The sequence below is a fragment of the Mobula hypostoma genome, chromosome 9 (assembly GCF_963921235.1).
Source record: "Mobula hypostoma chromosome 9, sMobHyp1.1, whole genome shotgun sequence".
NCBI classification, from domain to species: Eukaryota; Metazoa; Chordata; class Chondrichthyes; order Myliobatiformes; family Myliobatidae; genus Mobula; species Mobula hypostoma.
The window spans coordinates 126,263,023-126,289,258 of NC_086105.1; the positions used below are offsets into that span (position 1 = coordinate 126,263,023).

General features: G+C 42.3%; 1 protein-coding gene across 3 annotated transcripts in view; it reads right to left on the reverse strand.

Moving 5' to 3' along the window:
- Positions 1–258: 258 nt before the first annotated feature.
- Positions 259–26,236, reverse strand: part of LOC134352028 (bMERB domain-containing protein 1-like) — a 122,704-nt gene continuing 96,726 nt past the window's right edge. For 2 of the 3 annotated variants that reach the window (XM_063059087.1, XM_063059086.1), the window contains exons 4-6: positions 6,012–6,126; positions 3,365–3,447; positions 259–1,918 (exon numbers count right to left, since the gene is read on the reverse strand). In XM_063059087.1, the coding sequence (XP_062915157.1) occupies positions 1,800–1,918; positions 3,365–3,447; positions 6,012–6,126 (317 nt within the window). In that variant the 3' untranslated portion in view covers positions 259–1,799. The remainder of the gene's footprint in view (positions 1,919–3,364; positions 3,448–6,011; positions 6,127–26,236) is intronic. The other variant, XR_010019329.1, reaches the window with a different exon arrangement.

Below are 26,236 nucleotides of genomic sequence, written 5' to 3' on the forward strand. Positions count from 1 at the left end.
TCCAATACTGTGTGCTACTCCATACATGCATATTGAAAGAGCTCTTGACTGCACTCTATCAATTTTTTACAGCTCTGCTCTCAGCTTTTCCTCACAGGCAGCAGAGCAAAGATGCAATGTTTCTCTTTTTCTTTCTTCTTCTTACCCCCCCCCCAAAAAAAAAACCACCACCAGTAGTTGTCATTTCTGCCCCACCAGCCTTTCATTAAATGGATTATTCTTTGCAACTTTTATTGTCAATATGATAACTTTGGAAGGTGACATTTCCTTATCTACTCAGAAGTCTGCTCACTACCCATTCCCCAATCAAGCAGATGGCTTCAATAACAGCTCACTGACATAGCAACCAAAATATCACCATACCTCTTTGTCTGATCTATTTGTTCACCCATCTTTTCTGCATTTTAAAACTAACTTGCTTTCTCACTTCCCAGTTCTGACAGGATCTTTTACCTTAAATATGAACTTTATTTCTATTTACGTAGTTGTTGCCAGAATGTGAAATATTTCCAATGTTTTCTGTTTATCAGATTTCCAATATCAGCTTTTTTTAAAAAAAAACTTTTCACAACTACTCTTCCCCTACAAAGCAGAGAAATGTTTCATTTCCAAGCAAATACCTTTATTGTGATCCGAGCCTAAATGCACAACTGTTTAACCACATTTCAATAATTGTACATTTCATTAAAATAGAATGTGGCAATAGATAAGATTCTACATTAAGTAAGAACAAATATTGGATTTAGTCATATTTAAATATGAGATCACAATGAGTCAGGAGAAAGACTAAAGTTCACTTTCATCTATGTTGCGTGCAAATGTGTTGGGAATTGGTTTCAGTTCTACCACATTTCATGTGCTCTCACCGCCTTCTACCATTGGAGCCAATGAGCCTCTGAAGTTGTTTCTATGCCAAGGAGAAAATGGTACACAAAAGGAAAGGGAACATTTATTCAAATATAACCAACAAGAGAAAAGAAAAAAAAAGTAATCAAATTAATTACAAGGACATTGGGGAGAAATTCATCTTCAGGCAAAGATCAATTGTCACTGATTTTTGTGTTTCTCCCGAAGATGAATTTCTTCACCATGACCCCAAGCTCATTTTTAAAAGACTCCTTAATTGCAGAATTTACAACATTCTAACAATGTCTTCACTCTATATTTGATTACTGATGAATCTCAATTTTATAGTACATTAACAATATCATATTCATCAATAAGGAAACAATTGTACTACAATAAGAACATTTTAAATTATACATGACTATCTCTACTTGGTCACTTTACATTTTTCTGCAGGACAGAATGTGTCTCTATCCCTGTTACAGTCACTGAGTTTAAGTTTTGTAAAGTTTGTTACCTGACTTTCAGTAGCTGAATATGCTCTTTCACAGCAAAGTGTTGTAATTGTGAGTCCCCGGCTGAAATGCCTGGCAAAATCTAGAGGAATATGAAATAAGCCTGGAAGAGTTGTTCCATTGAAAACCGTGTAAAATCCTATTAGTGTTGGTAGGAAATTTTATAAGTGGTATATGCATCCTGTTATTACTTCTGGAACAATATCATAAAACTACTTTGTTATCTCACATGCCAGGTATAAAAAGTTCACATTCTACCAGTGGAAACGAGATGTACTTTGCTTTTTAGCATGCAGAGTTTGTGATCCATGCATGAAGGGCAGACTCACTTCAACACAGTCTTTTATCGCAGTATGGTATAGTCAGCTGTTACTTGTCCAACCTAGCTGCAATTCTCTTTCACAAATACTTAGGAAATTCAAATATGATTCACGGGAGCTACATAATGTTACACTGTGTAGTTCCACAGCAATCTTTTATTAAGGCCATTCCAGCTTTGGTGACTGATGGTTTGTTTGGAGGAGGTTCCTTAACTGCTGACATCTCTTTTGGAGCCTCTGCAATATTAAAATAATGAAAATAGTGAGATTTCGTTTCAAGTTCACAATCATTTATCACACATAAAAAAACTACAGAGAGCAAACTACAATTCTTTTTTAATTCTTCTAACTTTCATTACATCCTTTCTCCCCAGTCCTTCCCATGTACCGCCATAGCATCTCCAATGCCCTCTGGTACTTTGGAAGTTTCCAGTTTCTGGTCTCAGCCAGTTCATCTTCACAGTAGAATGTAACACCTCCTTCCCATACCAAGATAGTTTGAAGGTCTGTCTTCTTTGAACAGAGGTCCAAATCATTCCCTCTTGTCAGCACATCCATTCACCTTGCTGAACACTTTCTCACATTGAACAATTTCTCCTTCACTTTATGGGAAATTGCAGGGGTCAGAGCTAAGCCCATTTCCTTGAAAATGTGGAATGGTAGTTGTTTCAGTCCTACTCAGGCCTCTCAACTCTTTTTCTGAAACATAGTGGCAATTGTATTGGTGCTGCTTTCATTATTCATAGTGAACTCAAATATCATTACTTTTCATGCCATTTTCCAACTGTGCCAATTTCACTTTCATATTGTCCATATTTGACTCTTATATTTCTAGATTTCTCTGTCTCCAACTCAGGAGATAGGCTTGCAAGCTGACAGTCCCAACAACTATTTTTATTATATTTCTTAAGATCCTACGCCCTATAAAGGTTCCATTACATCCTCCAATTCTACCCTCCATTTCATCTACTTCTGACTAAGACCTTTCTCTTTGGTGTCTCTGATAGGCCTGTTCCTTGCGCATCTTTCCCTCTACCATAGTTATTAAGGATCATTGACCATATCACCTCTATTTCCTGCAGCTCTGCTCTCAACTCTCTTCCAGCCAAAGCAAGGATAAGACTTCTCTTGTCCTCACTATCCAGGCCACCAGCACTCATTTCCAATGGACCATTATTGGCAATTTTCTTCACCTACAAATTCTACTGCCAACATATATCTTCTTGTGCCCTCTCTCACTCTCAGAGAGAGCATTACCTTTGCAACTCCCTTGTCCAATCTTTCTGTGACTATCTGTCTGTGGTTTCCTGTACTAATACAATGAGAATCAATGGAAATCTGAGGAATAGCAGCTCATTTTCCATCTGTCATGCTTGACATGCTGGGTGTTTCTATCATTATTATTATAGCATGCCATATCGTTCAAACAATTTAGGCAAGGCAATAATTGCTAAGCCTAGTCAGTGATGCCCAGATCTCAGCAAAGAACATCTTGTAATTTACTTCCACTATTAGTGAGGATAGGTATGCCCTGTAGACTTCTTCCTCATATGATTAAATGCGGAATGGTGAGGGGAAAGGGGTTGGAATCCAGAACAGTTTGGAATGGACTGTTTGTTCATGTTCTTACAATCAAAGTATTCAATCTGTTTTAAGAGTTGACTTGTTCTTGCTTTGACTTACCCAGAGGTATCTTAGTTACGTATTTTAGAGGTCTTAACTTAGATTGGAGAAACTCTTCCATTTCCTTGTCTTCTTCTCTTTCTCTGCAAGAAAGAAGTCTTTTTTTATCATTCCCGCAAAATGTAAGAAGAAATTTCTTGTTTACCTCTATGGTGAACTTTAATGTTTACTGGGATGTGAAATGTCATGTTTACGGTGAAGGGTCTTGAACCCGAAACATTGACTGTTTACTCTTTTCCACAGATGCTGCCTGGCCTGCTGAGTTCCTCCAGTATTTTGTGTGTGTTGCCTGAATTTCCAGCATCTGCATTTTCATCTATTTGCAAGTTTTACCATTTGTATCTTAATATTCCCAACCCGGTCCTGGATCTTTTCAGCGGAACTCACATTATCAAACCAATCAAGTATTCTTTTATGCAACACACACAAAATGCTGGTGGAACGCAGCAGGCCAGGCAGCATCTATAGGAAGAGGTACAGTCAACATTTCGGGCCAAGACCCTTCGTCAGGACTAACTGAAGGAAGAGCTAGTAAGAGATTTGAGAGTGGGAGGGGGAGGGGGAGATCCGAAATGATAGGAGAAGACAGGAGGGGGAGGGATAGAGCCAAGAGCTGGACAGGTGATTGGTAAAAGGGATACAAGGCTGGAGAAGGGAGAGGATCATGGGATGGGAAGCCTAGGGAGAAAGAAAGGGGAAGGGGAGCCCAGAGGATGGAGAGCAGGCAAGGAGTGAGAGGGACAGAGGGAGAAAAAAGAGAGAGAAAAAGGGGGAAATAATTAATAATAAATAAATAAATAGATAGATAAATAAGGGATGGGCTACGAAGGGGAGGAGGGGCATTAACGGAAGTTAGAGAAGTTCTCTCCCTTCTCCAGCCTCGTATCCCTTTTGCCAATCAACTTTCCAGCTCCTAGCTCCATCCCTCCCCCTCCTGCCTTCTCCTATCATTTCGGATCTCCCCCTCCACTCCCATTTTCAAATCTCTTACTATCTCTTCTTTCAGTTGATCCTGACGAAGGGTCTCAGCCCAAAACGTTGACTGTACCTCTTCCTATAGATGCTGCCTGGCCTGCTGCATTCACCAGCATTTTGTGTGTGTTGCTTGAATTTCCAGCATCTGTGGATTTCATCATGTTGAAGTATTCTTTTACCTTCATTTTAGAAATCTATCACTTATACCAATGTCAGAACCTACTAGGTGTATATTCATTTAGAAATTACCCATAGTAACACACACAAACTGCCAAAGGAACTCAGCGGATCAGGCAGCATCTTCGGAAAGGAATAAAGAGTCAGTATTTCGAGCCAAGACCCTTTCCTTGGGTATTTGCCACCTGACCTGCTGAGTTTCTCCAGCATTTTGTGCGCGTTACTCTGGATTTCAGCATCTGCAGGATCTCTTGTGTCTTGAAATCACCCAGCCACCATTCAGATTTTACAGCTTCGTTTCCAAAAAGCTGTCCTGCATGGGATTAAAGAAACATGCTGCCAGTTTTCCTGTCTAAAATATCACACATAGAGATTCTTAGACTTACAAATGTTCAATTTATGAATTTTTGTTCCTTCCCCATGGAAATTTTACGGTACACATTGGAATTATGTCAAAGATCATTCGTATTATCGTGGGATCCACAGCTTTATTTATGATAAATTCACTCAATGGCCACTTTATTAGGTACAAGAGTGGAACCCGATGTGTTCTTCTGCTGCTGTAGCCCATTCACTTAAAACGTTTGAATGTTGTGCGTTCAGAGATACTCTTCTGCCCACTACTGTTGTAACATGTGGTTATTTGAGTTACTGTCGCCTTCTTGTCAGCTTGAACCAGTTTAACCATTCTTCTCTGATCCTCTCTGATTTCTCACCCAGAGAACTGCCACTCATTGGATTTTTTTCTTGCTTTTCACACTATTCTCTGTAAACGCTAGAGACTGTTGTGCATGAAAATCCCAGGAGATCAGCTGTTTCTGAGATACTCAAACCACCTTGTCTGGCACCAATAGTCATTCTATGGTCAAAGTAATTTAGACCATATTTCTTCCCCCATTCTGATGTTTGGTCTGAACAACAACTGAACCTCTTGACCATGTCTGCATGCTTTTATGCACTGATTTGCTACCACATGACTGGCTGACTAGGTATTTGCATTAATGAGTATGTGTACAGTGGCCGTTGCGTGTACATTTTAATATTCCAAGGAAAAGGAATAACTATATACACATACATGCACATCATTCGTAAACCAATTCACCACCCTAAATATTCACCTACTTTCACTCCAGCATACAGTGTGTGCCTTCCACATAATGCACTGCAGGCCAACAGGGCCTCTTATAACCACCGTTTCAAGGCTGTTTATGCTTGAACAGTAAACTCTGGCTTCGTTGGTGGTGCTCAGGTCCCCAAAATACAATTTTTTTAAAAAGCTGTTTGCTGGTACTCCACTTAAAAGGTGCCAAAAGGTTACGGACTGTATCATGAGACTTGAGGTAATCACGGATCTAATTATTGCATCGCTCTTGTTAAAGGAGCATCATTACCAATAGCATTGTTGAGTGGTGCAGTTCCTTGCTCCTTTTATTCTACAAGTGGGAAACAAAGTAAGCTAGAAAAAAAAGTGACCCGATCAAGTTCAATATTTTACCTTAATCTCTCCACCTCTGCGTCCTCAACCAGAAAGTCCCTTTTCTCCACTAATTTATGGATTTTCTGAATCAGCATATCCTCCTTCTGTTTGTCCTCTTCGCATTTATCCTTTTCTGCAAAGAAAATTGAAAGTAAAGCAAAATAACAAGCAATTTGGCACTGTGCTTTTATCACATCCTTGATATGAATCCAAGATCACTGCTTCACAGTCCATTCTATCAAAACCATGCTTACAAATTTTATTGTCCAGTCAACTGATACACTGGAACTTCTGGTAGATTAATTAGCTGCTACAAATTATCCCTTTATGTGGAAAAGTGGCAAAAAAAATCCAAAAGGGCTTGAGAGAAAGAGTAAAGTTGCAGGGTTACAGACAGACGGGAATGGGAAGATGAGACAGCTCTGGTGGAAGCTACCATGCATCTGATGTGTTAAGCAGATTCCTCTGTGCAGCAATAACTAAGGAAATATTATAGACATAAGAATGTGATGTTCAAATCTGTGCAGAATTTGGTCTTTGCCTACTGGAAATTTATCTGTTGTTGCAGAAATAAGCTGGGCTACTTAAATTATTTAAATCCCATTGGAGTACTATCACTTGGCTGAGCTAGTTAACAAGAGAACATCCTTTACAAGAGGCAAGGCCTTGTTGCCCTTGTTTGGATTGACGGTCGACATGGGAGTTGTGTAGCCTCTGCTGTAGCAAGAACTGGGCCACAAGCCTGGGGCTTGCCTGCTGCTGCAGGCCAGGTGAGAAACGCAGGAGCGTTACAGCGTGGTTGAGCTCAGCTGGGGCCCCACCTCGCCCGTCGGTGCTGCCCTCCCATGTTCAAGCGGTGGAATAACAGGCTGGATTGCGTGCGCCTGTACACTGGCGGGGGAGTCTGTAGCATTGTCACTCAGGGCCTTGGACTGTATATATGTTTTTTCTTTCTCCCGAGTGAATATGCTGCTTTGAATTTGTTACTCACTTTTTTTTAATGTTTGTTTGCAACTTTAGAATGTTTTGCACCTTGGTCCGAGCGGAACGCTGTCTCGTTCAGCTGTATCCATTAATGGATTGAATGATAATTAAACTTGATTTGACTTGATTCTTTACGGAGTGTGGCTATCGTCATACTAAACAGCATTGATTTGTTCAACAATTACAGAGTACACACACTGCTACACAGTATATCAATGATCCAGCAACTCATCAAGATAAAGTTAACCATGTGTGTCCTGGATATACAGTATGACATGTTCCTTCCTTCTACCTACTGGGCTGTTTGTTTCAATGTAAGCTGTTATTAAACTGAGCTGATGGAGCAGGTTATAGGACAGCTGTGTCACTGCAGTGTTTGGGCTGTAACCTGCACGGCAATGTGGGTTGGAATCATATTAACTTACCAGGAGCTAACATGCCCTACCCTTTCATGAAGTCTACCAGTTCACATAGTTGATGAAACCTGTCACTGTCTTTTAAGCCGACCACTAATTCCGCAGGTACATGCACAGAATAAGGCCGTATGAAAGTTTCTGTGGTGAGAGAAAGCCATTAGCCATCCACAGAAATACATTTTCCTGTTCTGGTTTTGCTCATTCACAAATACAATGAGGTATGCTGAATTAAGCCATCAAGACGGGCAATGCAGTGAAAAATTTCCACAATTTTTCTGACATTTTACTGCTCCAGCCTTAAGGAAGGGATTGCTGACGAATTTTGGTAAATTGATGCTCACCAAATTGATTAAATTAACTGAGGATTTTGTCAGAATAATTTGCTACATATATAAAAATGCCTCAATATATCTTCACTGCCGACACTAGATTAGGTCGTAACGATCCTACATCAAGTAATAAATCCAACTGTACTGTACAGCAAACTAGGCATTTTTTGTATCACCTGTACCTAATAAAGTGGTCAACGTGTGTATGTTTGTGGTCTTCTGATGCCATAGCTCATCCACTTCAAGGCTTGATATACTGTGAATTCAGAGCTGCTCTTCTGCACACCACTATTGTAACATGTGGTTATTTGATTTATTGTCACTTTCCTGTCTGGGCTTTCTCCCCTGACCTCTCTCATTAACAAGGTGTTTTCGCCCAAAGAACTGTTGCTCACTGCATATTTGTTGTTCCTTGCACCATTCTCCGAAAACTCTACAGACTGTTATACATGAAAATCACAGGACACCAGCAGTTTCTGAGATACGCAAACCACCCCATCTGGCACCAACAATCATTCCACGGTCAAAGTCACAGATCGCATTCCTTACCCATTCTCATATTTAGTCTGAACAACAGCTGAACCTTTTGACCATATCTACATGCTTTTATGCATTGAGTTGCTGTCATGTGATTGGCTGATTATATATTTGCATTAATGAGCAGGTGTATCTAATAAAGTGGCCATTGAGTGTACATGACCAAATGTCAGCACTTGATTAAAGTATTTCTTTAAATTTCAAACTTAAAAATTGTTTTATAATATTCCCTTCAGACATTTGTTTATATGTATGTATTTACATATTCTAGACTAGTTCTGTTATTTGACAAATTCAATATCATTGGTTACACCTATTACATCTCCTCTAGTACTGTTGGTTTAATGTCATAATTGTAAAATCACAATTATTCTTGAAACGTCAGCTTTTTCAGGACAGCTTAGTTTACTAGAACTGTTGGTTTCTGCTATCTTTCTAGGATGTTTTAATGATGATAAGCATTGATCTGAATAGAAATGAGAACGAGGTTAATGGTAGAATGACCCAGCTATTAAAACTTGTTCTTCAAACATCCATTAGAGAACAAAGGGAAAATATAATTTCATTTGACTATAAGACAGAACAGAATAATTAAACATGACATATAAGGCTTTTATTTATTCACATTGAAACCCTATTGGTTTCATTGTAGTATCACTGCATCAGCACTGGTGAGCTTCCAGATTAATTTTATGCTTTTCTTAGATGTTAATTTACCCTGAAGACAAATATGGCGATATTTTCTACTTCTACACATTGATTAAAACATTTTAATCCCTTGAAGTGGAAGCTTTTACTGGACCGCTAAAAAACTGCAGACCCATTTTGAGAGTAACATTCTCCAGAGCATTAATTTATTCAGCTTCCACAGATTATTGCAGTCCCAGAAATACAAAATAAGATTCATGTACAATATAACTGTTACCTATGCGCAGAGCATGAATAACAACGGAGCAGGAGGATTAAACATTTTTACGGAGTCATGTTTGCCACTGTACATGCTGGGCAACTTACAGTACATCAGCTACGCACCAGGCCAGCTGAGACAAAAACATGCACACTCGAAACCTTGCACGATAAGACAGAGCACTCAGCATGTAGGAGGCCCAGTCAATTCACCACGTGATCAATTGGTCACATGCACATTTTCCATTCTCACAACTGCACTCAATGTCAGTAAGACAGAAGTGCTAATTATGGACTTCAGGAATGGTCAGATGAAGGAAAACATACCAGTCCTCACAGACGGATTGGAAGTGGAGAGAGTGAGCAGTTTCAAGTTCCTGGGTGTCAAGATCTCTGAGGATCTAACCTGGTCCCAACATATCGATGCAGATATAAAGAAGGCAAGACAACGGCTATATTTCATTAGGAGTCTGAAGAGATTTGGTATGTTAACAAATACACTCAAAAACTTCTATTGATGTACCATGGAGAGTATTCTGACAGGCTGCATCACTGTCTGGTGTGGGGGGTGGGTGGGGGCTACCGCACAGGACCGAAAGAAGCTGCAGAGGGTTGTAAATCTAGTCAGCTCCATCTTGGATACTAGCCTACAATGTACCCAGGACATCTTCAAGGAGCGGTGTCTCAAGAAAGGCAGCATCCATTATTAAGGACGTCCAGCACCCAAGGCATGCCCTTTTCTCACTGTTACCATCAGGTAGGAGGTACAGAAGCCTGAAGGCACACACTCAGCAATTCAGGAACAGCTTCTTCCCCTCTGCCATCCGATTCCTAAATGGACATTGAACCCTTGGATACTACCTTATTTTTTTTATATACAGTATTTCTGATTTTTGCACATTTTTAATCTATTTAATATACGTATACTATAATTGATTTACTAATGTATTATTATTTTTAAATTTTATTTATTTTTTTCTCTTCTATATTATGTATTGCATTGAACTGCTGCTGCTAAGTTAACAAATTTCACATCACAAGCCGGTGTTAATAAACCTAATTCTGATTCTGATTCTGATATGGTTCAATAACTTCTTTTAAGTGCACACATTACATTCAAAAATAATTTCCAGAGTCCTCACACAAGAACCATTTAGGGAGTAATTAATATGATTCTATTATTAGCACACCCTAAAATCCATGCAATGTTTTTCTGTTTCTCTCTCCATGGATGCTGCTTGACCTGATAAATGTTGGCAGAAGTTTTTACTTTAATTTTATCATAAACTGGTCTTTGATCTCAATAATACATCTGGAAGGTTATTTGGCCCTTCCTAACATATCTGACCAGAGACATCCTCACATATGTCCACTCTCACATCAAGTAGTCTCTTAAATAATTCCAAGGTTTCTGCCTCACTTACTTTATCTGGAAGCTGTCTACATATGGTGATTACCACCCGTGAATGACATGTTTCTGAAACCTCTCCTGAAAATTACATTTTCCCTTACTGCCCACTTAGTAATCTTTCAGGTCAGGTTTCTCTGTGCACTGAGTAACTCTACAGTCATTATATTAAAAAAAAATCACTTTTGACAAAGTTCAAAGGAAGAGTCCAGCTGGTGTTTTCACTTAAATCAAAGCCATCGCCTTTCTCCGTAATGCCCTAAACCCTTGAATGTCCATCTTGTTTCATGGTGGCCAGATCTCAATGCAGCAATTAATTTGTGATCTAATTGGAACTCTGTAGAAGCTGATACCATCCATGATTCAGAGTCTACAAGGTTGAGTACGTTGTTCAATATCAAATGAGTTCATTGATCCCTGCTGTACTTTGATTGAATGTTTTGTCATTAAATCTAATAAAAGGCCTAGGTCTGTTTCGGCTTCACCTGGAGCTATTTCAACATCATTCATGGCTTATATGTGACCTCTACATTTAATACAAACATGGAGCCTGCTTTATTTGTTACTTGTTATCATCAAGGGCGGAGGATGACCCAGTGTTCAGCTCACTTCTCCGTGACAGCCATGATCACTCAAGTGAGCCTGTCCTGTCTACCTGGGTTTGACCCATTTCCCACTTTTCCACCTGCTACCATCAGGTAGATGGTGCAGGAGTCTTGGGTCCATGTTCAGGAGTAGTTACTGCCCTCGTCTGACAGGGTCCTGGGTCAGCGTTGCTCGCCTCAGAGCTGCACTGACTGCACAGCTGTAGCCTGCGACCACTGGGCTCCTGTGGCAGCTGCACTTGCCTCGACGCTGAACTGTAGCTGTGAGTGGCTAATGTGCAGTCTGTTATTGCTAACTTCATTTTTATTGTTGGCACGATTTGCTCTTTTTTCACACTTTAGATGTTTGTCAGTCTTGGCTGCGTGGGTTTTTCATGGATTCTGTTGTGTTTCTTTGTTAAGTGGCTGCCTGCAAAAAGATGAATCACAAGGTTGTATATGGCATACAGACTTTGATAATGAATTTCTTTTGAACTTTGAATTTCAACAAGCTTGGGCAAGACAGAGACTATATTTCATCAGGAGTTTGAAGAGATTCGACATGTCAACAAATACACTCAAAAACTTCTATAGCTGTACTGTGGGGAGCATTCTGACAGGCTGCATCACTGTCTGGTGTGGAGGAGTGGGGTCTACCGCACAGGACCGAAAGAAGCTGCAGAGGGTTGTAAATTCAGTCGGTTCCTTCTTGGGTACTAGCCTACAAAGTACCCAGGTCATCTTCAAGGAGCGGAAGACAGCTTCCGTTATTAGGGACCTCCAGCACCCAGGGCATGTCCTTTTCTCATTGTTATCATCAGGTAGGAGGTACAGAAGCCTGAAGGCACACACTCAGTGTTTCAGGAACAGCTTCTTCCCCTCTGCCATCTGATTCCTAAATGAACATTGACCCTTAAACACTACCTCACTTTTTTAATATATATTTTTTCTGTTTTTTGCACAATTTTTTAATCTATTCAATATACGTATACTGTACATAGAACATAGAACATAGGATAGTACAGCACAGTACAGGCCCTTCAGCCCACAATGTTGTGCCGACCATCAAACCCTGCCTCCCATATAAGCCCCCACCTTAAATTCCTCCATATGCCTGTCTAGTAGCCTCTTAAACTTCACTAGTGTATCTGCCTCCACCACTGACTCAGGCAGTGCATTCCACGCACCAACCACTCTCTGAGTAAAAAACCTTCTTCTAATATCCCCCTTGAACTTCCCACCCTTTACCTTAAAGCCATGTCCTCTTGTATTGAGCAGTGGTGCCCTGGGGAAGAGGCGCTGGCTATCCACTCTATCTATTCCTCTTATTATCTTGTACACCTCTATCATGTCTCCTCTCATCCTCCTTCTCTCCAAAGAGTAAAGCCCTAGCTCCCTTAATCTCTGATCATAATGCATACTTTCTAAACCAGGCAGCATCCTGGTAAATCTCCTCTGTACCCTTTCCAATGCTTCCACATCCTTCCTATAGTGAGGTGACCAGAACTGGACACAGTACTCCAAGTGTGGCCTAACCAGAGTTGTATAGAGCTGCATCATTACATCACGACTCTTAAACTCTATCCCTCGACTTATGAAAGCTAACACCCCATAAGCTTTCTTAACTACCCTATCTACCTGTGAGGCAACTTTCAGGGATCTGTGGACATGTACCCCAAGATCCCTCTGCTCCTCCACACTACCAAGTATCCTGCCATTTACTTTGTACTCTGCCTTGGAGTTTGTCCTTCCAAAGTGTACCACCTCACACTTCTCCGGGTTGAACTCCATCTGCCACTTCTCAGCCCACTCCTGCATCCTATCAATGTCTCTCTGCAATGTTTAACAATCCTCTACACTATCTACAACACCACCAACCTTTGTGTCGTCTGCAAACTTGCCAACCCACCCTTCAACCCCCACATCCAGGTCGTTAATAAAAATCATGAAAAGTAGAGGTCCCAGAACAGATCCTTGTGGGACACCACTAGTCACAATCCTCCAATCTGAATGTACTCCCTCCACCACGACCCTCTGCCTTCTGCAGGCAAGCCAATTCTGAATCCACCTGGCCAAACTTCCCTGGATCCCATGCCTTCTAAATTTCTGAATAAGCCTACCGTGTGGAACCTTGTCAAATGCCTTAATAAAATCCATATAGATCATATCCACTGCACTACCCTCATCTATATGCCTGGTCACCTCCTTAAAGAACTCTATCAGGCTTGTTAGAAACAATCTGCCCTTCACAAAGCCATGCTGACTGTCCCTGATCAGACCATGATTCTCTGAATGCCTATAGATCCTATCTCTGAGAATCTTTTCCAACAGCTTTGCCACCACAGACATAAGGCTCACTGGTCTATAATTACCCGGACTATCCCTACTACCTTTTTTGAACAAGGGGACAACATTCACCTCCCTCCAATCCTCCGGTACCATTCCCATGGACAACGAGGACATAAAGATCCTAGCCAGAGGCTCAGCAATCTCTTCTTTCTCCTCGTGGAGCAGCCTGGGGAATATTCCATCAGGCCCCGGGGACTTATCTGTCCTAACGTATTTTAACAACTCCAACACCTCCTCTCCCTTAATATCAACATGCTCCAGAACATCAACCTCACTCATATTGTCCTCACCATCATCAAGTTCCCTCTCATTGGTGAATACCAAAGAGAAGTATTCACTGAGGACCTCGCTCACTTCCACAGCCTCCAGGCACATCTTCCCACCTTTATCTCTAATCAGTCCTACCTTCCCTCCTGTCATCTTTTTTTTCTTCACATAATTGAAGAATGCCTTGGGGTTTTCCTTCACCCTACTTGCCAAGGCCTTCTCGTGCCCCCTTCTTGCTCTTCTCAGCCCCTTCTTAAGTTCCTTTCTTGCTTCCCTATATTCCTCAATAGACCCATCTGATCCTTGCTTCCTAAACCTCATGTATGCTGCCTTCTTCCACCTGACTAGATTTTCCACCTCACTTGTCACCCATGGTTCCTTCACCCTACCATTCTTTATCTTCCTCACCGGAACAAATTTATCCCTAACGTCCCACAAGAGATCTCTAAACATCGACCACATGTCCATAGTACATTGCCCTGCAAAAACATCATCCCAATTCACACCCGCAAGTTCTAGCCTTATAGCCTCATAATTTGCCTTTCCCCAATTAAAAATTTTCCTGTCCTCTCTGATTCTATCCTTTTCCATGATAATGCTAAAGGCCAGGGAGCGGTGGTCACTGCCCCCAGATGCTCACCCACTGAGAGATCTGTGACCTGACCTGGTTCATTATCTTGTACTAGATCTAGTATGACAGTCCCCCTGGTCGGCCTGTCCACATACTGTGACAGGAATCCGTCCTGGACACACTTAACAAACTCTGCCCCATCTAAACCCTTGGAACTAATCAGGTGCCAATCAATATTAGAGAAGTTAAAGTCATCCATGATAACAACCCTGTTATTTTTGCACCTTTCCAAAATCTGCCTCCCAATCTGCTCCTCTGTATCTCTGCTGCTACCAGGGGGCCTATAGAATACCCGCAATAGAGTAACTGCTCCCTTCCTGTTCCTGACTTCCACCCATATTGACTTAAAAGAGGATCCTGCTACATTATCCACCCTTTCTGTAGCTGTAATAGTATCCCTGACCAGTAATGCCACCCCTCCTCCCCTTTTTCTGCCCTCTCTATCCCTTTTGAAGCACTGAAATCCAGGAATATTGAGAATCCATTCCTGCCCTGGTGCCAGCCAAGTCTCTGTAATGGCCACTACATCATAATTCCATGTATGTATCCAAGTTCTCAGTTCATCACCTTTGGTCCTGATGCTTCTTGCATTGAGGTACACACATTTCAGCCCTTCTACCTTACTGTCTTTACACCGTTTATTCTGCTTCTCTTTCCTCAAAGCCTCTCTGTATGTTAGATCTGGCTTTACTCCATGCACTTCTTTCACTGCTCTATCGCTCTGGGTCCCATCCCCCTCGCAAATTAGTTTAATTAGTTTAACAGTATACTGTAATTTATCTTTTTTTTTCTTTTTCTCCTTCTATATTACGTATTGCATTGAACTGCTACAGCTAAGTTAACAAATTTCATGACACATGCCGATGATAATAAACCTTATTCTGACTGTTCTATGTCAATTTGACCGTTACTGTTTAATTTGTGTATGAAGAATATTGAAGTAAATTAGAAAGAGTAATGGCCACAAGCAGTGGAACCTGAATAAGTCCACTTGGTACCTAACGTTACACTGATGTCTCATTGAGTTTTACTTGGGCAGTTCTGCACGTTGAGAATGAATACTTCCACTCCAGTTGTGTGGGTTCTGAAGAGGCTGATATGATACTGTTGTGCGAACTATTTTCACTGCCACAGTTGGACAGGATGGCTTACATAGGGGGTGGAGGGTGTCAACATCTCTGGAGATCGATTCGGGACCCAATATATTGATGTAATTACAAAGACGGCACGCCAGCGGCTACACTTCATTAAAAGCTTGAGGAGATCTGGAATGTCACCAAGATGCAAGCAGATTTCTACAGATGTTCTGTGGACAGCATTCTTACTAGTTGTGGAAAGAATTCTTATGGATCAGCAAAAGCTGCAGAAATTTGTAAACTCGACCAGCTCTATCATAGGCACTAGACTTACTGGCATCCTAGACACCTTCAAAAGCTGATGTCTCAAAAAGGGGCATCCGTCATTAAGGACCCCATTACCCAGGAGATGCCCTCTTTTCATTGTACACAGACGCTGTGTACAAGAAGACTCAGAGTTGCCTCTACCTCCTGAGGAGACTGAGGTCCTTCGGAGTATGCAGGCCTCTCCTTCACATGTTCTACCAAGTCTGTTGTCACCAGTACAATCTTCTCTGCAGTGGTGTGCTGGGGCAATGGGATGAACATGGGTGATGCCAACAGGCTCAATAAAACTGATTAGAAAGGCTGGCTCTGTTACAGGAGTCAAACTGGACACACAGGAGGCTGTGGTAGAACAAAAGACTTATGGAAAATGCTGACAATTCTGGACAATGTTTTTCACCCTCTGCATGCCACCTCGGCTGAACAAAGGATTACTTTTAGTAATAGACTAAGATCGACTATGCTGCTTCAAAGAGCACTATATGAGGTCATTCTTACCCTCGGCCATCAGGTTCTATTATGAGTCAACCTTCAGCCAGGAAAGTGATGACCCCCTCCTGTTAGACTGTTTGAAGCAACTTATTTTTTAATTCCTTCTTACTTTTCTATTAATATTTGTATATCTGTGCACTTGCAATGCCACTGTGACACTATAATTTCCTTTGGGATCAATAAATTATCTAGCTATCTATCTACCAACAAGGAGGAGGTACAGGAGCCTGAAGGCACACACTCAATGTTTTAGGAACAGCTTCTTCCCCTCCACCATCAGATTTCTGTATAGAAAATGCACCCATATACACTACCTTACTATTTTTCTCTCTTTTGCATTACTTATTTAAATTAAATCTATATATATATATGTATATATAGCTGTTCCTCCTCCCTGATGGCAGTAATGAGAAGAGGGCATGTCCTGGATGGTGAGGATCCTTCATGGTAGATCTTTCTTGAGACACCCCCTTTTGAAGATGCTCTCGATGATGGGGAGCCTCAATGCCTGGGATGTTCGATGGGAAGAGGACACATTCTCTGAAATTGACAGTAAATTTGGGAGGTCTTGCGGAAACAGTGCTGATAATTTGAGGTGACTACTGCAGGTAATCCTTCTTTCAGAAGGAAACAGGAGGTCAGAGATCTGGTGGTCAACAAACTTTGCCAGGTTTGAGGATCATCAAAAACATTTTTCCTCAGATAGTGAAGGTGATGTAGAAGTTCAATATCATTAACTCAAAGGCAGCTTGCAAGGTATTCTCTGCTGTGACAATCTTTATGGTTCCACTCATGTTTGACTGTCCTGTTGCTTATTCAACATGGAAGCAACGTTTTATTGTTATGTTAACCTTCAATCACCATGGTCCCCCAGAGCTAACCCCACCTCTCTAATCACTGTTACACTCACTTCCATATATTCATTCCAATGAACTGCTTCCACCGATGTCCCTGCAATATTTCTACCTGAACTTACTTACATTTTGCCCATACTGTGTCAAGTTTGTTTTGTCTGGGTCTATTGAGTTTGAGAATGGATTTACCATGCCCAGAATTATAAATGTAAAGAAGCTCTGTAAAGACAAGTCAAAGTTACCAATAAAGAGGTTTCTTGCTTCTGAGCCAGAACATTGTGGGTTCAAGACCTACTTAAGACTTGAGCTCAAAATTTAGTGCTGTACTAATGGACTATCATAGCACTGGAGGTGCCAATTTTTGAAAGTTCCTTCTGCTCTCTTCACTGAATGTAAATGATCTAGTGCTATTTATTTTCAAGAACTACATCTACCACTTAATCGATGTCACTAAAGTAAACATCTGTGAAAACATATGGTCCTAACCACATTGCTATCTTAACTTGGAATCACACCATTGGTCTTTCATCATTGCTGGTCTAAATCCTGGAACTTCACCCAACAACACTGAGTGAGCAGTTTCATCAGAAGAACTCTAGCTGTGTAAGAAGACAAATTCAACCATCATCTCATGGGCACTTAGGGTTAGGCAACAAATGCAGGCTTTACTAATAATGCCAAAATATTATATGAATGCAGAAAATCCATTTACAAGACCATAGGAGCAGAATTAGGTCATTTGGTCCATCGAGTCTGCTCTGCCATTTCAAAATGGCTGATCCATTTTTTTCTTGCATCCCCAATCCCCTGCCTTCTTCCCGTATCCCTTCATGCCCTGACCAATCAAGAATCTATCAGCCTTAAATATACATAAATACTTGGCCTCCACAGCTGCCTGTGGCAATGAATTCCACAGATTCACCACTCTCTGGCTAAAGAAATTCCTCCTCATCTCTGTTCTGTGTCCTCTGGTCTTAGACACTCCCACCATAGGAAACATCTTTCCACATCCTCTCTATCAAGGCCTTTCACCATTTGATAGGTTTCAATTAGGTCACCCCTCATTCTTCTAAAATCCAGTGAATACAGGCCCAGAACCATACAACCGTCTCCAATTTCAGCACACCCTTTCTAAATTAAGGGACCCAAACCTGCTCATAATACTCCAAGTGAGGCCTCACCAGTGCTTTATAAAGTCTCAACACTACATCCTTATATTTTAGTCCCCTTGAAATGAATGCTCACTTTACATTTGCCTTCCTCACCACAGAGTCAACCTGCAAATTAACATTCAGGGAATCTTGCAAAGGAACTCCCAAATCCCTTTGCACCTTGGTTTTTGTGTTTTCTCTCCATTTAGAAAATAGTCAACCATTTCATTTCTTTTACCAAAGTGCATGACCATACACTTCACAACATTTTATTCCATCAGGTGCTTCATTGCCCATTCTCCTAATCTGTCTATGTCCTTCTGTAGCCTCTCTGCTTCCTTAAAACTACCTTCCCCTTCACCTATCTTCGTATTATCTGCAAACTTTGCTACGAAGCCATCAATACCATCGTCCAAATCATTGACATATTACGTAAAAAGAATTGGTCCCAAAACAGACCCCTGTGGAACACCACTAGTCACTGGCAGTCAGCCAGAAAAGGATCCCTTTATTCCCACTCTTTGGCTCCTGTCAATCAGCCACTACTTTATCCATACTAGAATCTTTCCTGTAATACCATGGGCTCGTAGCTTGTTCAGCAGCCTCATGTGTGGCACCTTGTCAAAGGCCTTCTGAAAATCCAAGTACCCATGATCAACCGATTCTCCTTTGTCTATCCTGCTTGTTATTTCTTCAAGAATTCCAACAGACTTGTCAGGCAAGATTTTCCCTCATTTTTATCGTGTGCCTCCAAGCACCTCGAAGCCATCTCCTTAACAATCAACTCCAACATCCTCCCAACCACTGAGGTCAGATTAACTGGCCTATGGTTTCCTTTCTTCTATCTTTCTCCTTTCTTGAAGAGTGGAGTGACATCTGTAATTTTTCAGTCTTCGGAACCATTCCAGAATTAGTGATTCTTGAAAGATGCCTCCACAATTCTTCAGCCATCTCTTTCAGAACCCAAGGGTGTAAACTATCTGATCTAGATGACCTATCTACCTTCAGCCCTTTCAATTTCCCAAGGACCTTCTCCCTAGTAACGGTAACCTCACACACTTTGTAACCCCTGACACCTGGAACTTGCACCATAGTGCTAGTTCCTTCAACAGCGAAGAATGATGCAAAATACTTATTCAGTTTGTCTGCCATTTCCTTGTCCCCCATTACTACCTCTCCAGCATTGTTTTCCAGTGGTCTGATATCCACTCTCGCTCTGCCGTCATCCCTGCCAGTGTTCTTTTCCAATCAATTCTAGCCAACTCCTCTCTCATGCCTCTGTAATTCCCTTTACTCCACTGTAATTCTGATACATCTGACTTTAGCTTCTCCTTCTCAAATTTCAAGGTGAATATGATCATATTGTGATCACTTGCCCCTAAGGGTTGATTTACCTTAAGCTCCCTAATCAATTCTGGTTCATTGCACAGCACTCAATCCAGAATAGCTGATCCCCTAGTGGGCTCAACCACTAGCTGCTCTAAAAAGCCATCTTATAGGCATTCTAGAAAATCCCCCTCTTGGAATCCCGCACCAACCTGATTTTCTCAATCTACCTGCATATTGAAATCCCCCATGACTACTGTAACATTGCCCTTTTGACATGCATTTTCTACCTCCATTGTAAATTTTAGACCACAGCCTTTCTACTGTTTTGAGGTCTGCATATAATTCCCATCAGGGTCTTTTTACCTTTGCAGTTTCCATAGCTCTATCCGCAATGATTCAACACTTTCTGACCCTATGTTACCTCTTTCTAATGATTTAATTTCATTTCTTACTAACAGAGCCACACCATCCCCTTTTCCTTCCTGCCTATCCATTCATGGTCATGCACTATGGTAGTAGAAATAAACGTGCAGACTATTTTCTAAACGGGGAGAAAATCCAGAAATCTGAGATGAAGAGGGACTTGAGAGTCCTTGTGCAGAACACCCTGAAGGTTAACTTGCAGATTGAGTCTGTGGTGAGGAAGGCAAATGACATGTTAGCATTCATTTCAAGAGGTCTAGAATACAAGAGCAAGGATGTGATGCTGAGGCTTTATAAGGCACTGGTGAGGCCTCACCTTGAGTATTGTGAACAGTTTTGGGCTCCTCATCTTAGAAAAGATGTGCTGGCATTGGAGAGGGTCTAGAGGAGGTTCACAAGGATAATTCCAGGAATGAAAGGGTTATCATACAAGGAACATTTGATGGCTCTGGGTCTGTACTCGCTGGAATTTAGAAGGATGAGGGGGAATCTCATTGAAACCTTTTGAATGTTGAAAGGCCTAGACAGAGTAGATGTGGAAAGGATGTTTCCCATGGTGGGAGAGTCTAAGTCAAGAGGGCACAGCTTCAGGAGAGAGGGGCGCCCTTTCAAAACAGAGATGCAGAGAAATTTCTTTCGCCAAAGGGTGGGGAATTTGAGGAATTTGTTTCCACATGCAGCTGTGGAGGCCAGGTCATTGGGTGTATTTAAGGCAGAGATTGATAGGTTCTTGATTGGACATGGCAACAAAGGTTACGCATAGAAGGCCGGGACCTGGGTTTGAGGAGGAGACAGAAAAAAGGATCAGCCATGATTGAATGGCAGAGCAGACTTGATGGGCCAGATGGCCTAATTCTGCTCGTATGTCTTATGCTCTTATGGTCTAATAAAACGTCTATCCTTGGACATTAAGCTTCCAGCTATAATCTCCTATCAGTCATGATATAGTGATGCCCACAACATCATACTTGACAATCTGTAACTGTGTTACAAGTTCATCTACCTTGCATTCAAATATAACACCTTTTGTCATGAGTTCCTTTTTTTCGATTTTGCTGTATTTATATTGGGTGCCACATTTCCATCTATGATCACATTTCAAAAAGTTACTTCATAGACTGTAGAGCATTTCAAGACAATCCAAAATGTGTGACAAGTACAAGTCTGTTATTCTTTTCTGTTATTTCTCCCTCATTTAAGTGAATACAGAATTTTAAGATCTGACATTACTGGGTCTTGCTTATTTTAATTCCCAGATCAAATAAGCTTTTCAATTTGTGATCACTCTGTCCTGGGACTTTTAATATTTTCTAGTTCTTTTTATGAATCATTTACCAACACCATTTTAAGATGATCACTGCCTCTTGTGACTTCCCAGATGCAATGAATGAAGAAACATTCATACACTAAATAATCAGCACTGACTCAAATCTATAATGGTTTTCTCAGTTATATTAGCTTGATCAAAGACTCCCAATAAAGTAATTCTCCTCTTGTCAACACCATCCTGATGCAATATGATTCGATTATTATCCTTACTTTGTCCTTTACAGGATAGTCCTAGTGTGAACTTGGATTTCACAGCACTAATGAATGTTTGGTTAATATTTCGTATATGGGATCCACTACTTTACTTGCAGCTTTGTAACTCACTATATAATGCACCTGCCACTGATTTCCATCCTCTGGATTTCAACATAGTTCTGATATTCCCATGATATTGTGATAACTCACCTTACTAAAGAGTTGCCTACTCTCACTTTGCCTCAGAGTCCACCTGTACATTCAGTGGTAATTTTCACCTACATAGCATATTGCAAGACTACAGATAGCAGGGTCGGTATTAGTTTCATACTCTATCTATATTATTCCACTGCAGTCAACAGGAGGAAACAGTGGGCTATAAAACTAATATCACATTCAAAGGGAGAATTTTCTACTTATGAATTTGGTAAAAATATCTTTCTGGCCACAGATTCATGTGCATTTCCCTGGGTATATGAGTGAGAATGATTTTATAACTACTGTTTCAGTTTCAGTATAAGCCCTTGTACTGGCCTGTTTATACAGTTGGCACAGACATGCTTCAACTTACTTACTGACTTCTAATAGGGCATTAATTATCCTCACCCTATTAGCCACACTTCGTATTCAGAAGAATTTTCAAAGATAATGGGAGTCTGCTGGGACATCAATTCTTGCTTCAATGGAAAAGAATATCTGTCGACAAGGTCAACTGGTTCTATACAACTTGTTAATAGTCCGCCCTTCTCTCCTCTCAGATTCCTTCTTTTTCAGCCCTTTACCTTTTCCACCCATCAACTTCTTAAGGTTGTCACAGCCCAGGGGTAGGGTGGAGTGAGGGGGTAGTGGGGTAAGCTCCCCCTACCCATTAAAAGGTCCCAATGACGTGCATCTCAAATAGCCTTTGACAACCAGGTCCAGCTTCTGGCCTTTGCGTGTGGCTTAGCTACTAAACCTGGCAGAACAGGTTCCACTGACAGGAGAAGCGGCGAAGGCAGATCACTGGAGCTTTAAAACAAGTTGATTTGGACAGATGAGGCTCATCAGCTGTGGTTGGCAGCTTATCTAAGAGAAGGAAAACTCTGATCTCAAACCTCCACTACCTTGCAGCTATACCCACTCACGGGGAAAGCTTCTGGAGTGAAACCCGAGGAAAAATCCAGAGCTGGAGCCCTTAAGGCAGTCCTACATTGAGTTCAACACTGACTGGCAACTTCTGCAATGCTGGTGTTTCAGTCTCTGCTGTTCATTTGGATTCATCAGCTGCATGGAGAATGGGAGACTGCTGCATGGGCAACAGCTTGCTCTCCCTATCGTGCTGCCCCGGTTGGTGTACTGGTGTACTTCACCTTGCAGCATTGACACTCTTCAGGAGAGAACACTTAAGCTTCACCTCATAGCGTTGACACAACACAGGAAGCAGCAGTTACTTGTTATAAACAACTACACTCCGACTGACGTAGGGCGTGGCACCAGGTGTTGCTTCGAAAAGTGACAGAGATTCTTGGATCTCACTGGAAAGATACCGCCCACCTTAAAACTGTGCAGCCCTCAGTCAAAAAGCTGCTGTCCCACCACGGTCTGCCTTCCCCATTGGGTGCATGGGGGTTAGATATTATCCAAACTGCAGACTGAAGACACTGCACCAGGCAAGAAAATACAACGAAAGAGACCAGTTCTAAAACAGGGATGGTGGAATGTTCAGACAAACTCATTGTTTGCTTCTCTGATAACCTCCCAGACATCAGTAATGTTAGGACGAGAGCTGTAACAAATGAGGAGCTCAAAAAACTTCACGTGGGTCATAGCCACCCCCTAGGAGACGTGTCTGGCTGACACGGGCACACTAAAGGAGAAAGACCACACCATTTTCTGGCAGGGGAAGGGCCCTGACAAGCCTAGAGAGCATACAGTAGGCTTTGCAGAGAGGAATACGTTGTTAAAAAGAGAGGAACAAGGCAGCAATGGATCTGAGTAACTTCTTACTCTTCACCTCAACACCACTGAAGGTCCATTTACTCTGTCAGTGTGTATGCTCCCACGCTGTGCCCCACATCTTGGGCTGAGGATGAGTTTTATGAGAACCTTGCAGCCACCCTGAGGAATACCCCCAGCAAGGAGCATCTTGTTCTCCTGGGCGACTTCAATGCCAGAGTGGGTACAGATCATGACTCACGGCCCTCCTGCCGAGGTCACTTTGGGGTGGGCAAGTTGAACGAGAGCAGAGAGAGATTGCTGCAGGTCCGCTCCTGTCAGAATCTATGTATCACCAATTTATACTTCCAGGCCTGATTTTCCTGGACACACCCTTGCACCCAGCTGGACCTGATCCTGGTAAGGCACTCCTTCCTCGACAGCGTGCTTTCAACACGTTCCTACCATAGTGCCGACTGTGACACAGTGCAGTCACTGGTGTGCTGCAAGATCAGACTGCAGTCAAAGAAATTCCATCGTGCTAAACAAGAAGGAAAGCCTTGTATTGATATCTGCAAGGTGTCTCACCTAGACCTGCTGGTGCAGCTTGTTAAGTCCTGCGAGAAAGAACTGAAGAGCTTAGAAGATCGATCACAGAGAAATGGAAACTTCTGCAGAATACCATCTACAGCACAGTCTTGGCTAACTTTGGGAAGATGACCTCGTAAACAAATGACTGGCTCGAAGCCAAATCCAACAAGATGTATCCTGTCATTAAAGCCAAACATGCTCCCCTCACTGAGCATACATGCTCATCAATTAAGAGGCACCTACAGATCCTCAGAGCTGCTAGAAGTACAGTTCAGCAGACTGGCAGGCACTGCATTATTGAATACTGGATACCTTTCAGTGAAGACATCCAGCCGGCAGCACTAACAAGCTATATCAGGGGTAACACACATCAAAGTTGCTGGTGAACGCAGCAGGCCAGGCAGCATCTGTAGGAAGAGGTACAGTCGACATTTCAGGCCGAGACCCTTCGTCAGGACTAACTGAAGGAAGAGTTAGTAAGAGATTTGAAAGTGGGAGGGGGAGGGGGAGATCCAAAATGATAGGAGAAGACAGGAGGGGGAGGGATGGAGCCAAGAGCTGGACAGTTGATTGGCAAAAGGGGATATGAGAGGATCTTGGGACAGGAGGCCCAGGAAGAAGGAAAAGTGGGGGGGGGGAACCCAGAGGATGGGCAAGGGGTATAGTCAGAGGGACAGAGGGAGAAAAAGGAAAGTGAGAGAAAGAATGTGTGTATAAAAATAAATAACGGATGGGGTACGAGGGGGAGGTGGGGCATTAGCGGAAGTTAGAGAAGTCAATGTTCATTCCGTCAGGTTGGAGGCTACCCAGACGGAATATAAGGTGTTGTTCCTCCAACCTGAGTGTGGCTTCATCTTTACAGTAGAGGAGGTGGTGGATAGACATGTCAGAATGGGAATGGGAAGTGGAATTAAAATGTGTGGCCACTGGGAGATCCTGCTTTCTCTGGCGGACAGAGCGTAGGTGTTCAGCAAAACGGTCTCCTAGTCTGCGTCAGTTCAATTTAGTTCAGTTCAGTTCGCAGTAATCGCTGCCGTGGCGATGGACAGTGGGGGGAAGGAGAGAGAGAGCAAAACAAATGAATATTCAAAACGGCTTCCACACAGACCTTCGCAGTCAGCTTTCGGGCGAGCCATTTGTGATGTCATCTGAGGTCACCGACCGTGACCCCTCCGTTTCCAGATACGATCGTTTCTCTGCGGTGAACCCGGCACCCAGGCAAGGGTGGACACACACCAGGTTCCCGCCGATCATGCCTTTCCACCCTGTGCGTCTATGGCCTGGTCCCGCAACCAGCCTTCCAAAACTTCCCACCGACTTGTGAGAGACGCATCGCTTCCAGGGTCTCGTTACCTCGGGTGTCGTGTGTGTCCTGCCTTAGTGAACCTGTCCCTTTTTATCCCCCTGCTGGGGTATCGCCTGTCCATCACTTCAAACAGTTCAGGGTTCAAAGGGGGAGCCGATCTTGATAGCTCTCTTTCCGTTCCTTCATTAACATCTCCAAATGCTGATCCATTGTTTTCCTTATCTCTCTCTCTCCTGAAGACAGGTGGCAGACCAACTGCTGATCCCACTGGTGCCAGCACAGGACAGCTAACATCTTAATCTATGTGTATTCTCGTCACACCTTATAGATTGCCACTCTCGCATTGGTCTCAACAGCCACAGACAGTGCTGCACCAACAACGTGAATAGCTAGGACACAACATCCATTGTCGATCTTGGTCACACTATCACTTCCCAGCTTCTCACTTCATACCCTTTCTCCCACACACCTACCTCCCCCTCGCCTGGTTTTGCCTATCACCCTCCAGCTAGTACTCCTCCCCCTCTCCCCACCGTGTTCTGCCTTCTTCCCCCTTCACTTCAAGTTTTGATTCAGTGTCTCGCCCTGAAATGTCGACTGTTATATTCTCCTCCACAGATGCTGTCTGACTTCCGCGTGTTCCTTAATCAACTGACATGCTGGCTCCTAGCTGTCCTCCAACAAGCTGCAGCCATCTCATCTACCATGTCCCCTGCCTTTCCAGCTTATTAGACCTGCTGCAGAACTAGCATCCAGCCAAACAGCAGCTAAAGCAGCGTGCCACAGGGAATACAGCATAATTTCCAACAATCTCAACAGTGGGTCTGAATATGTTTATCTCAGCAAGA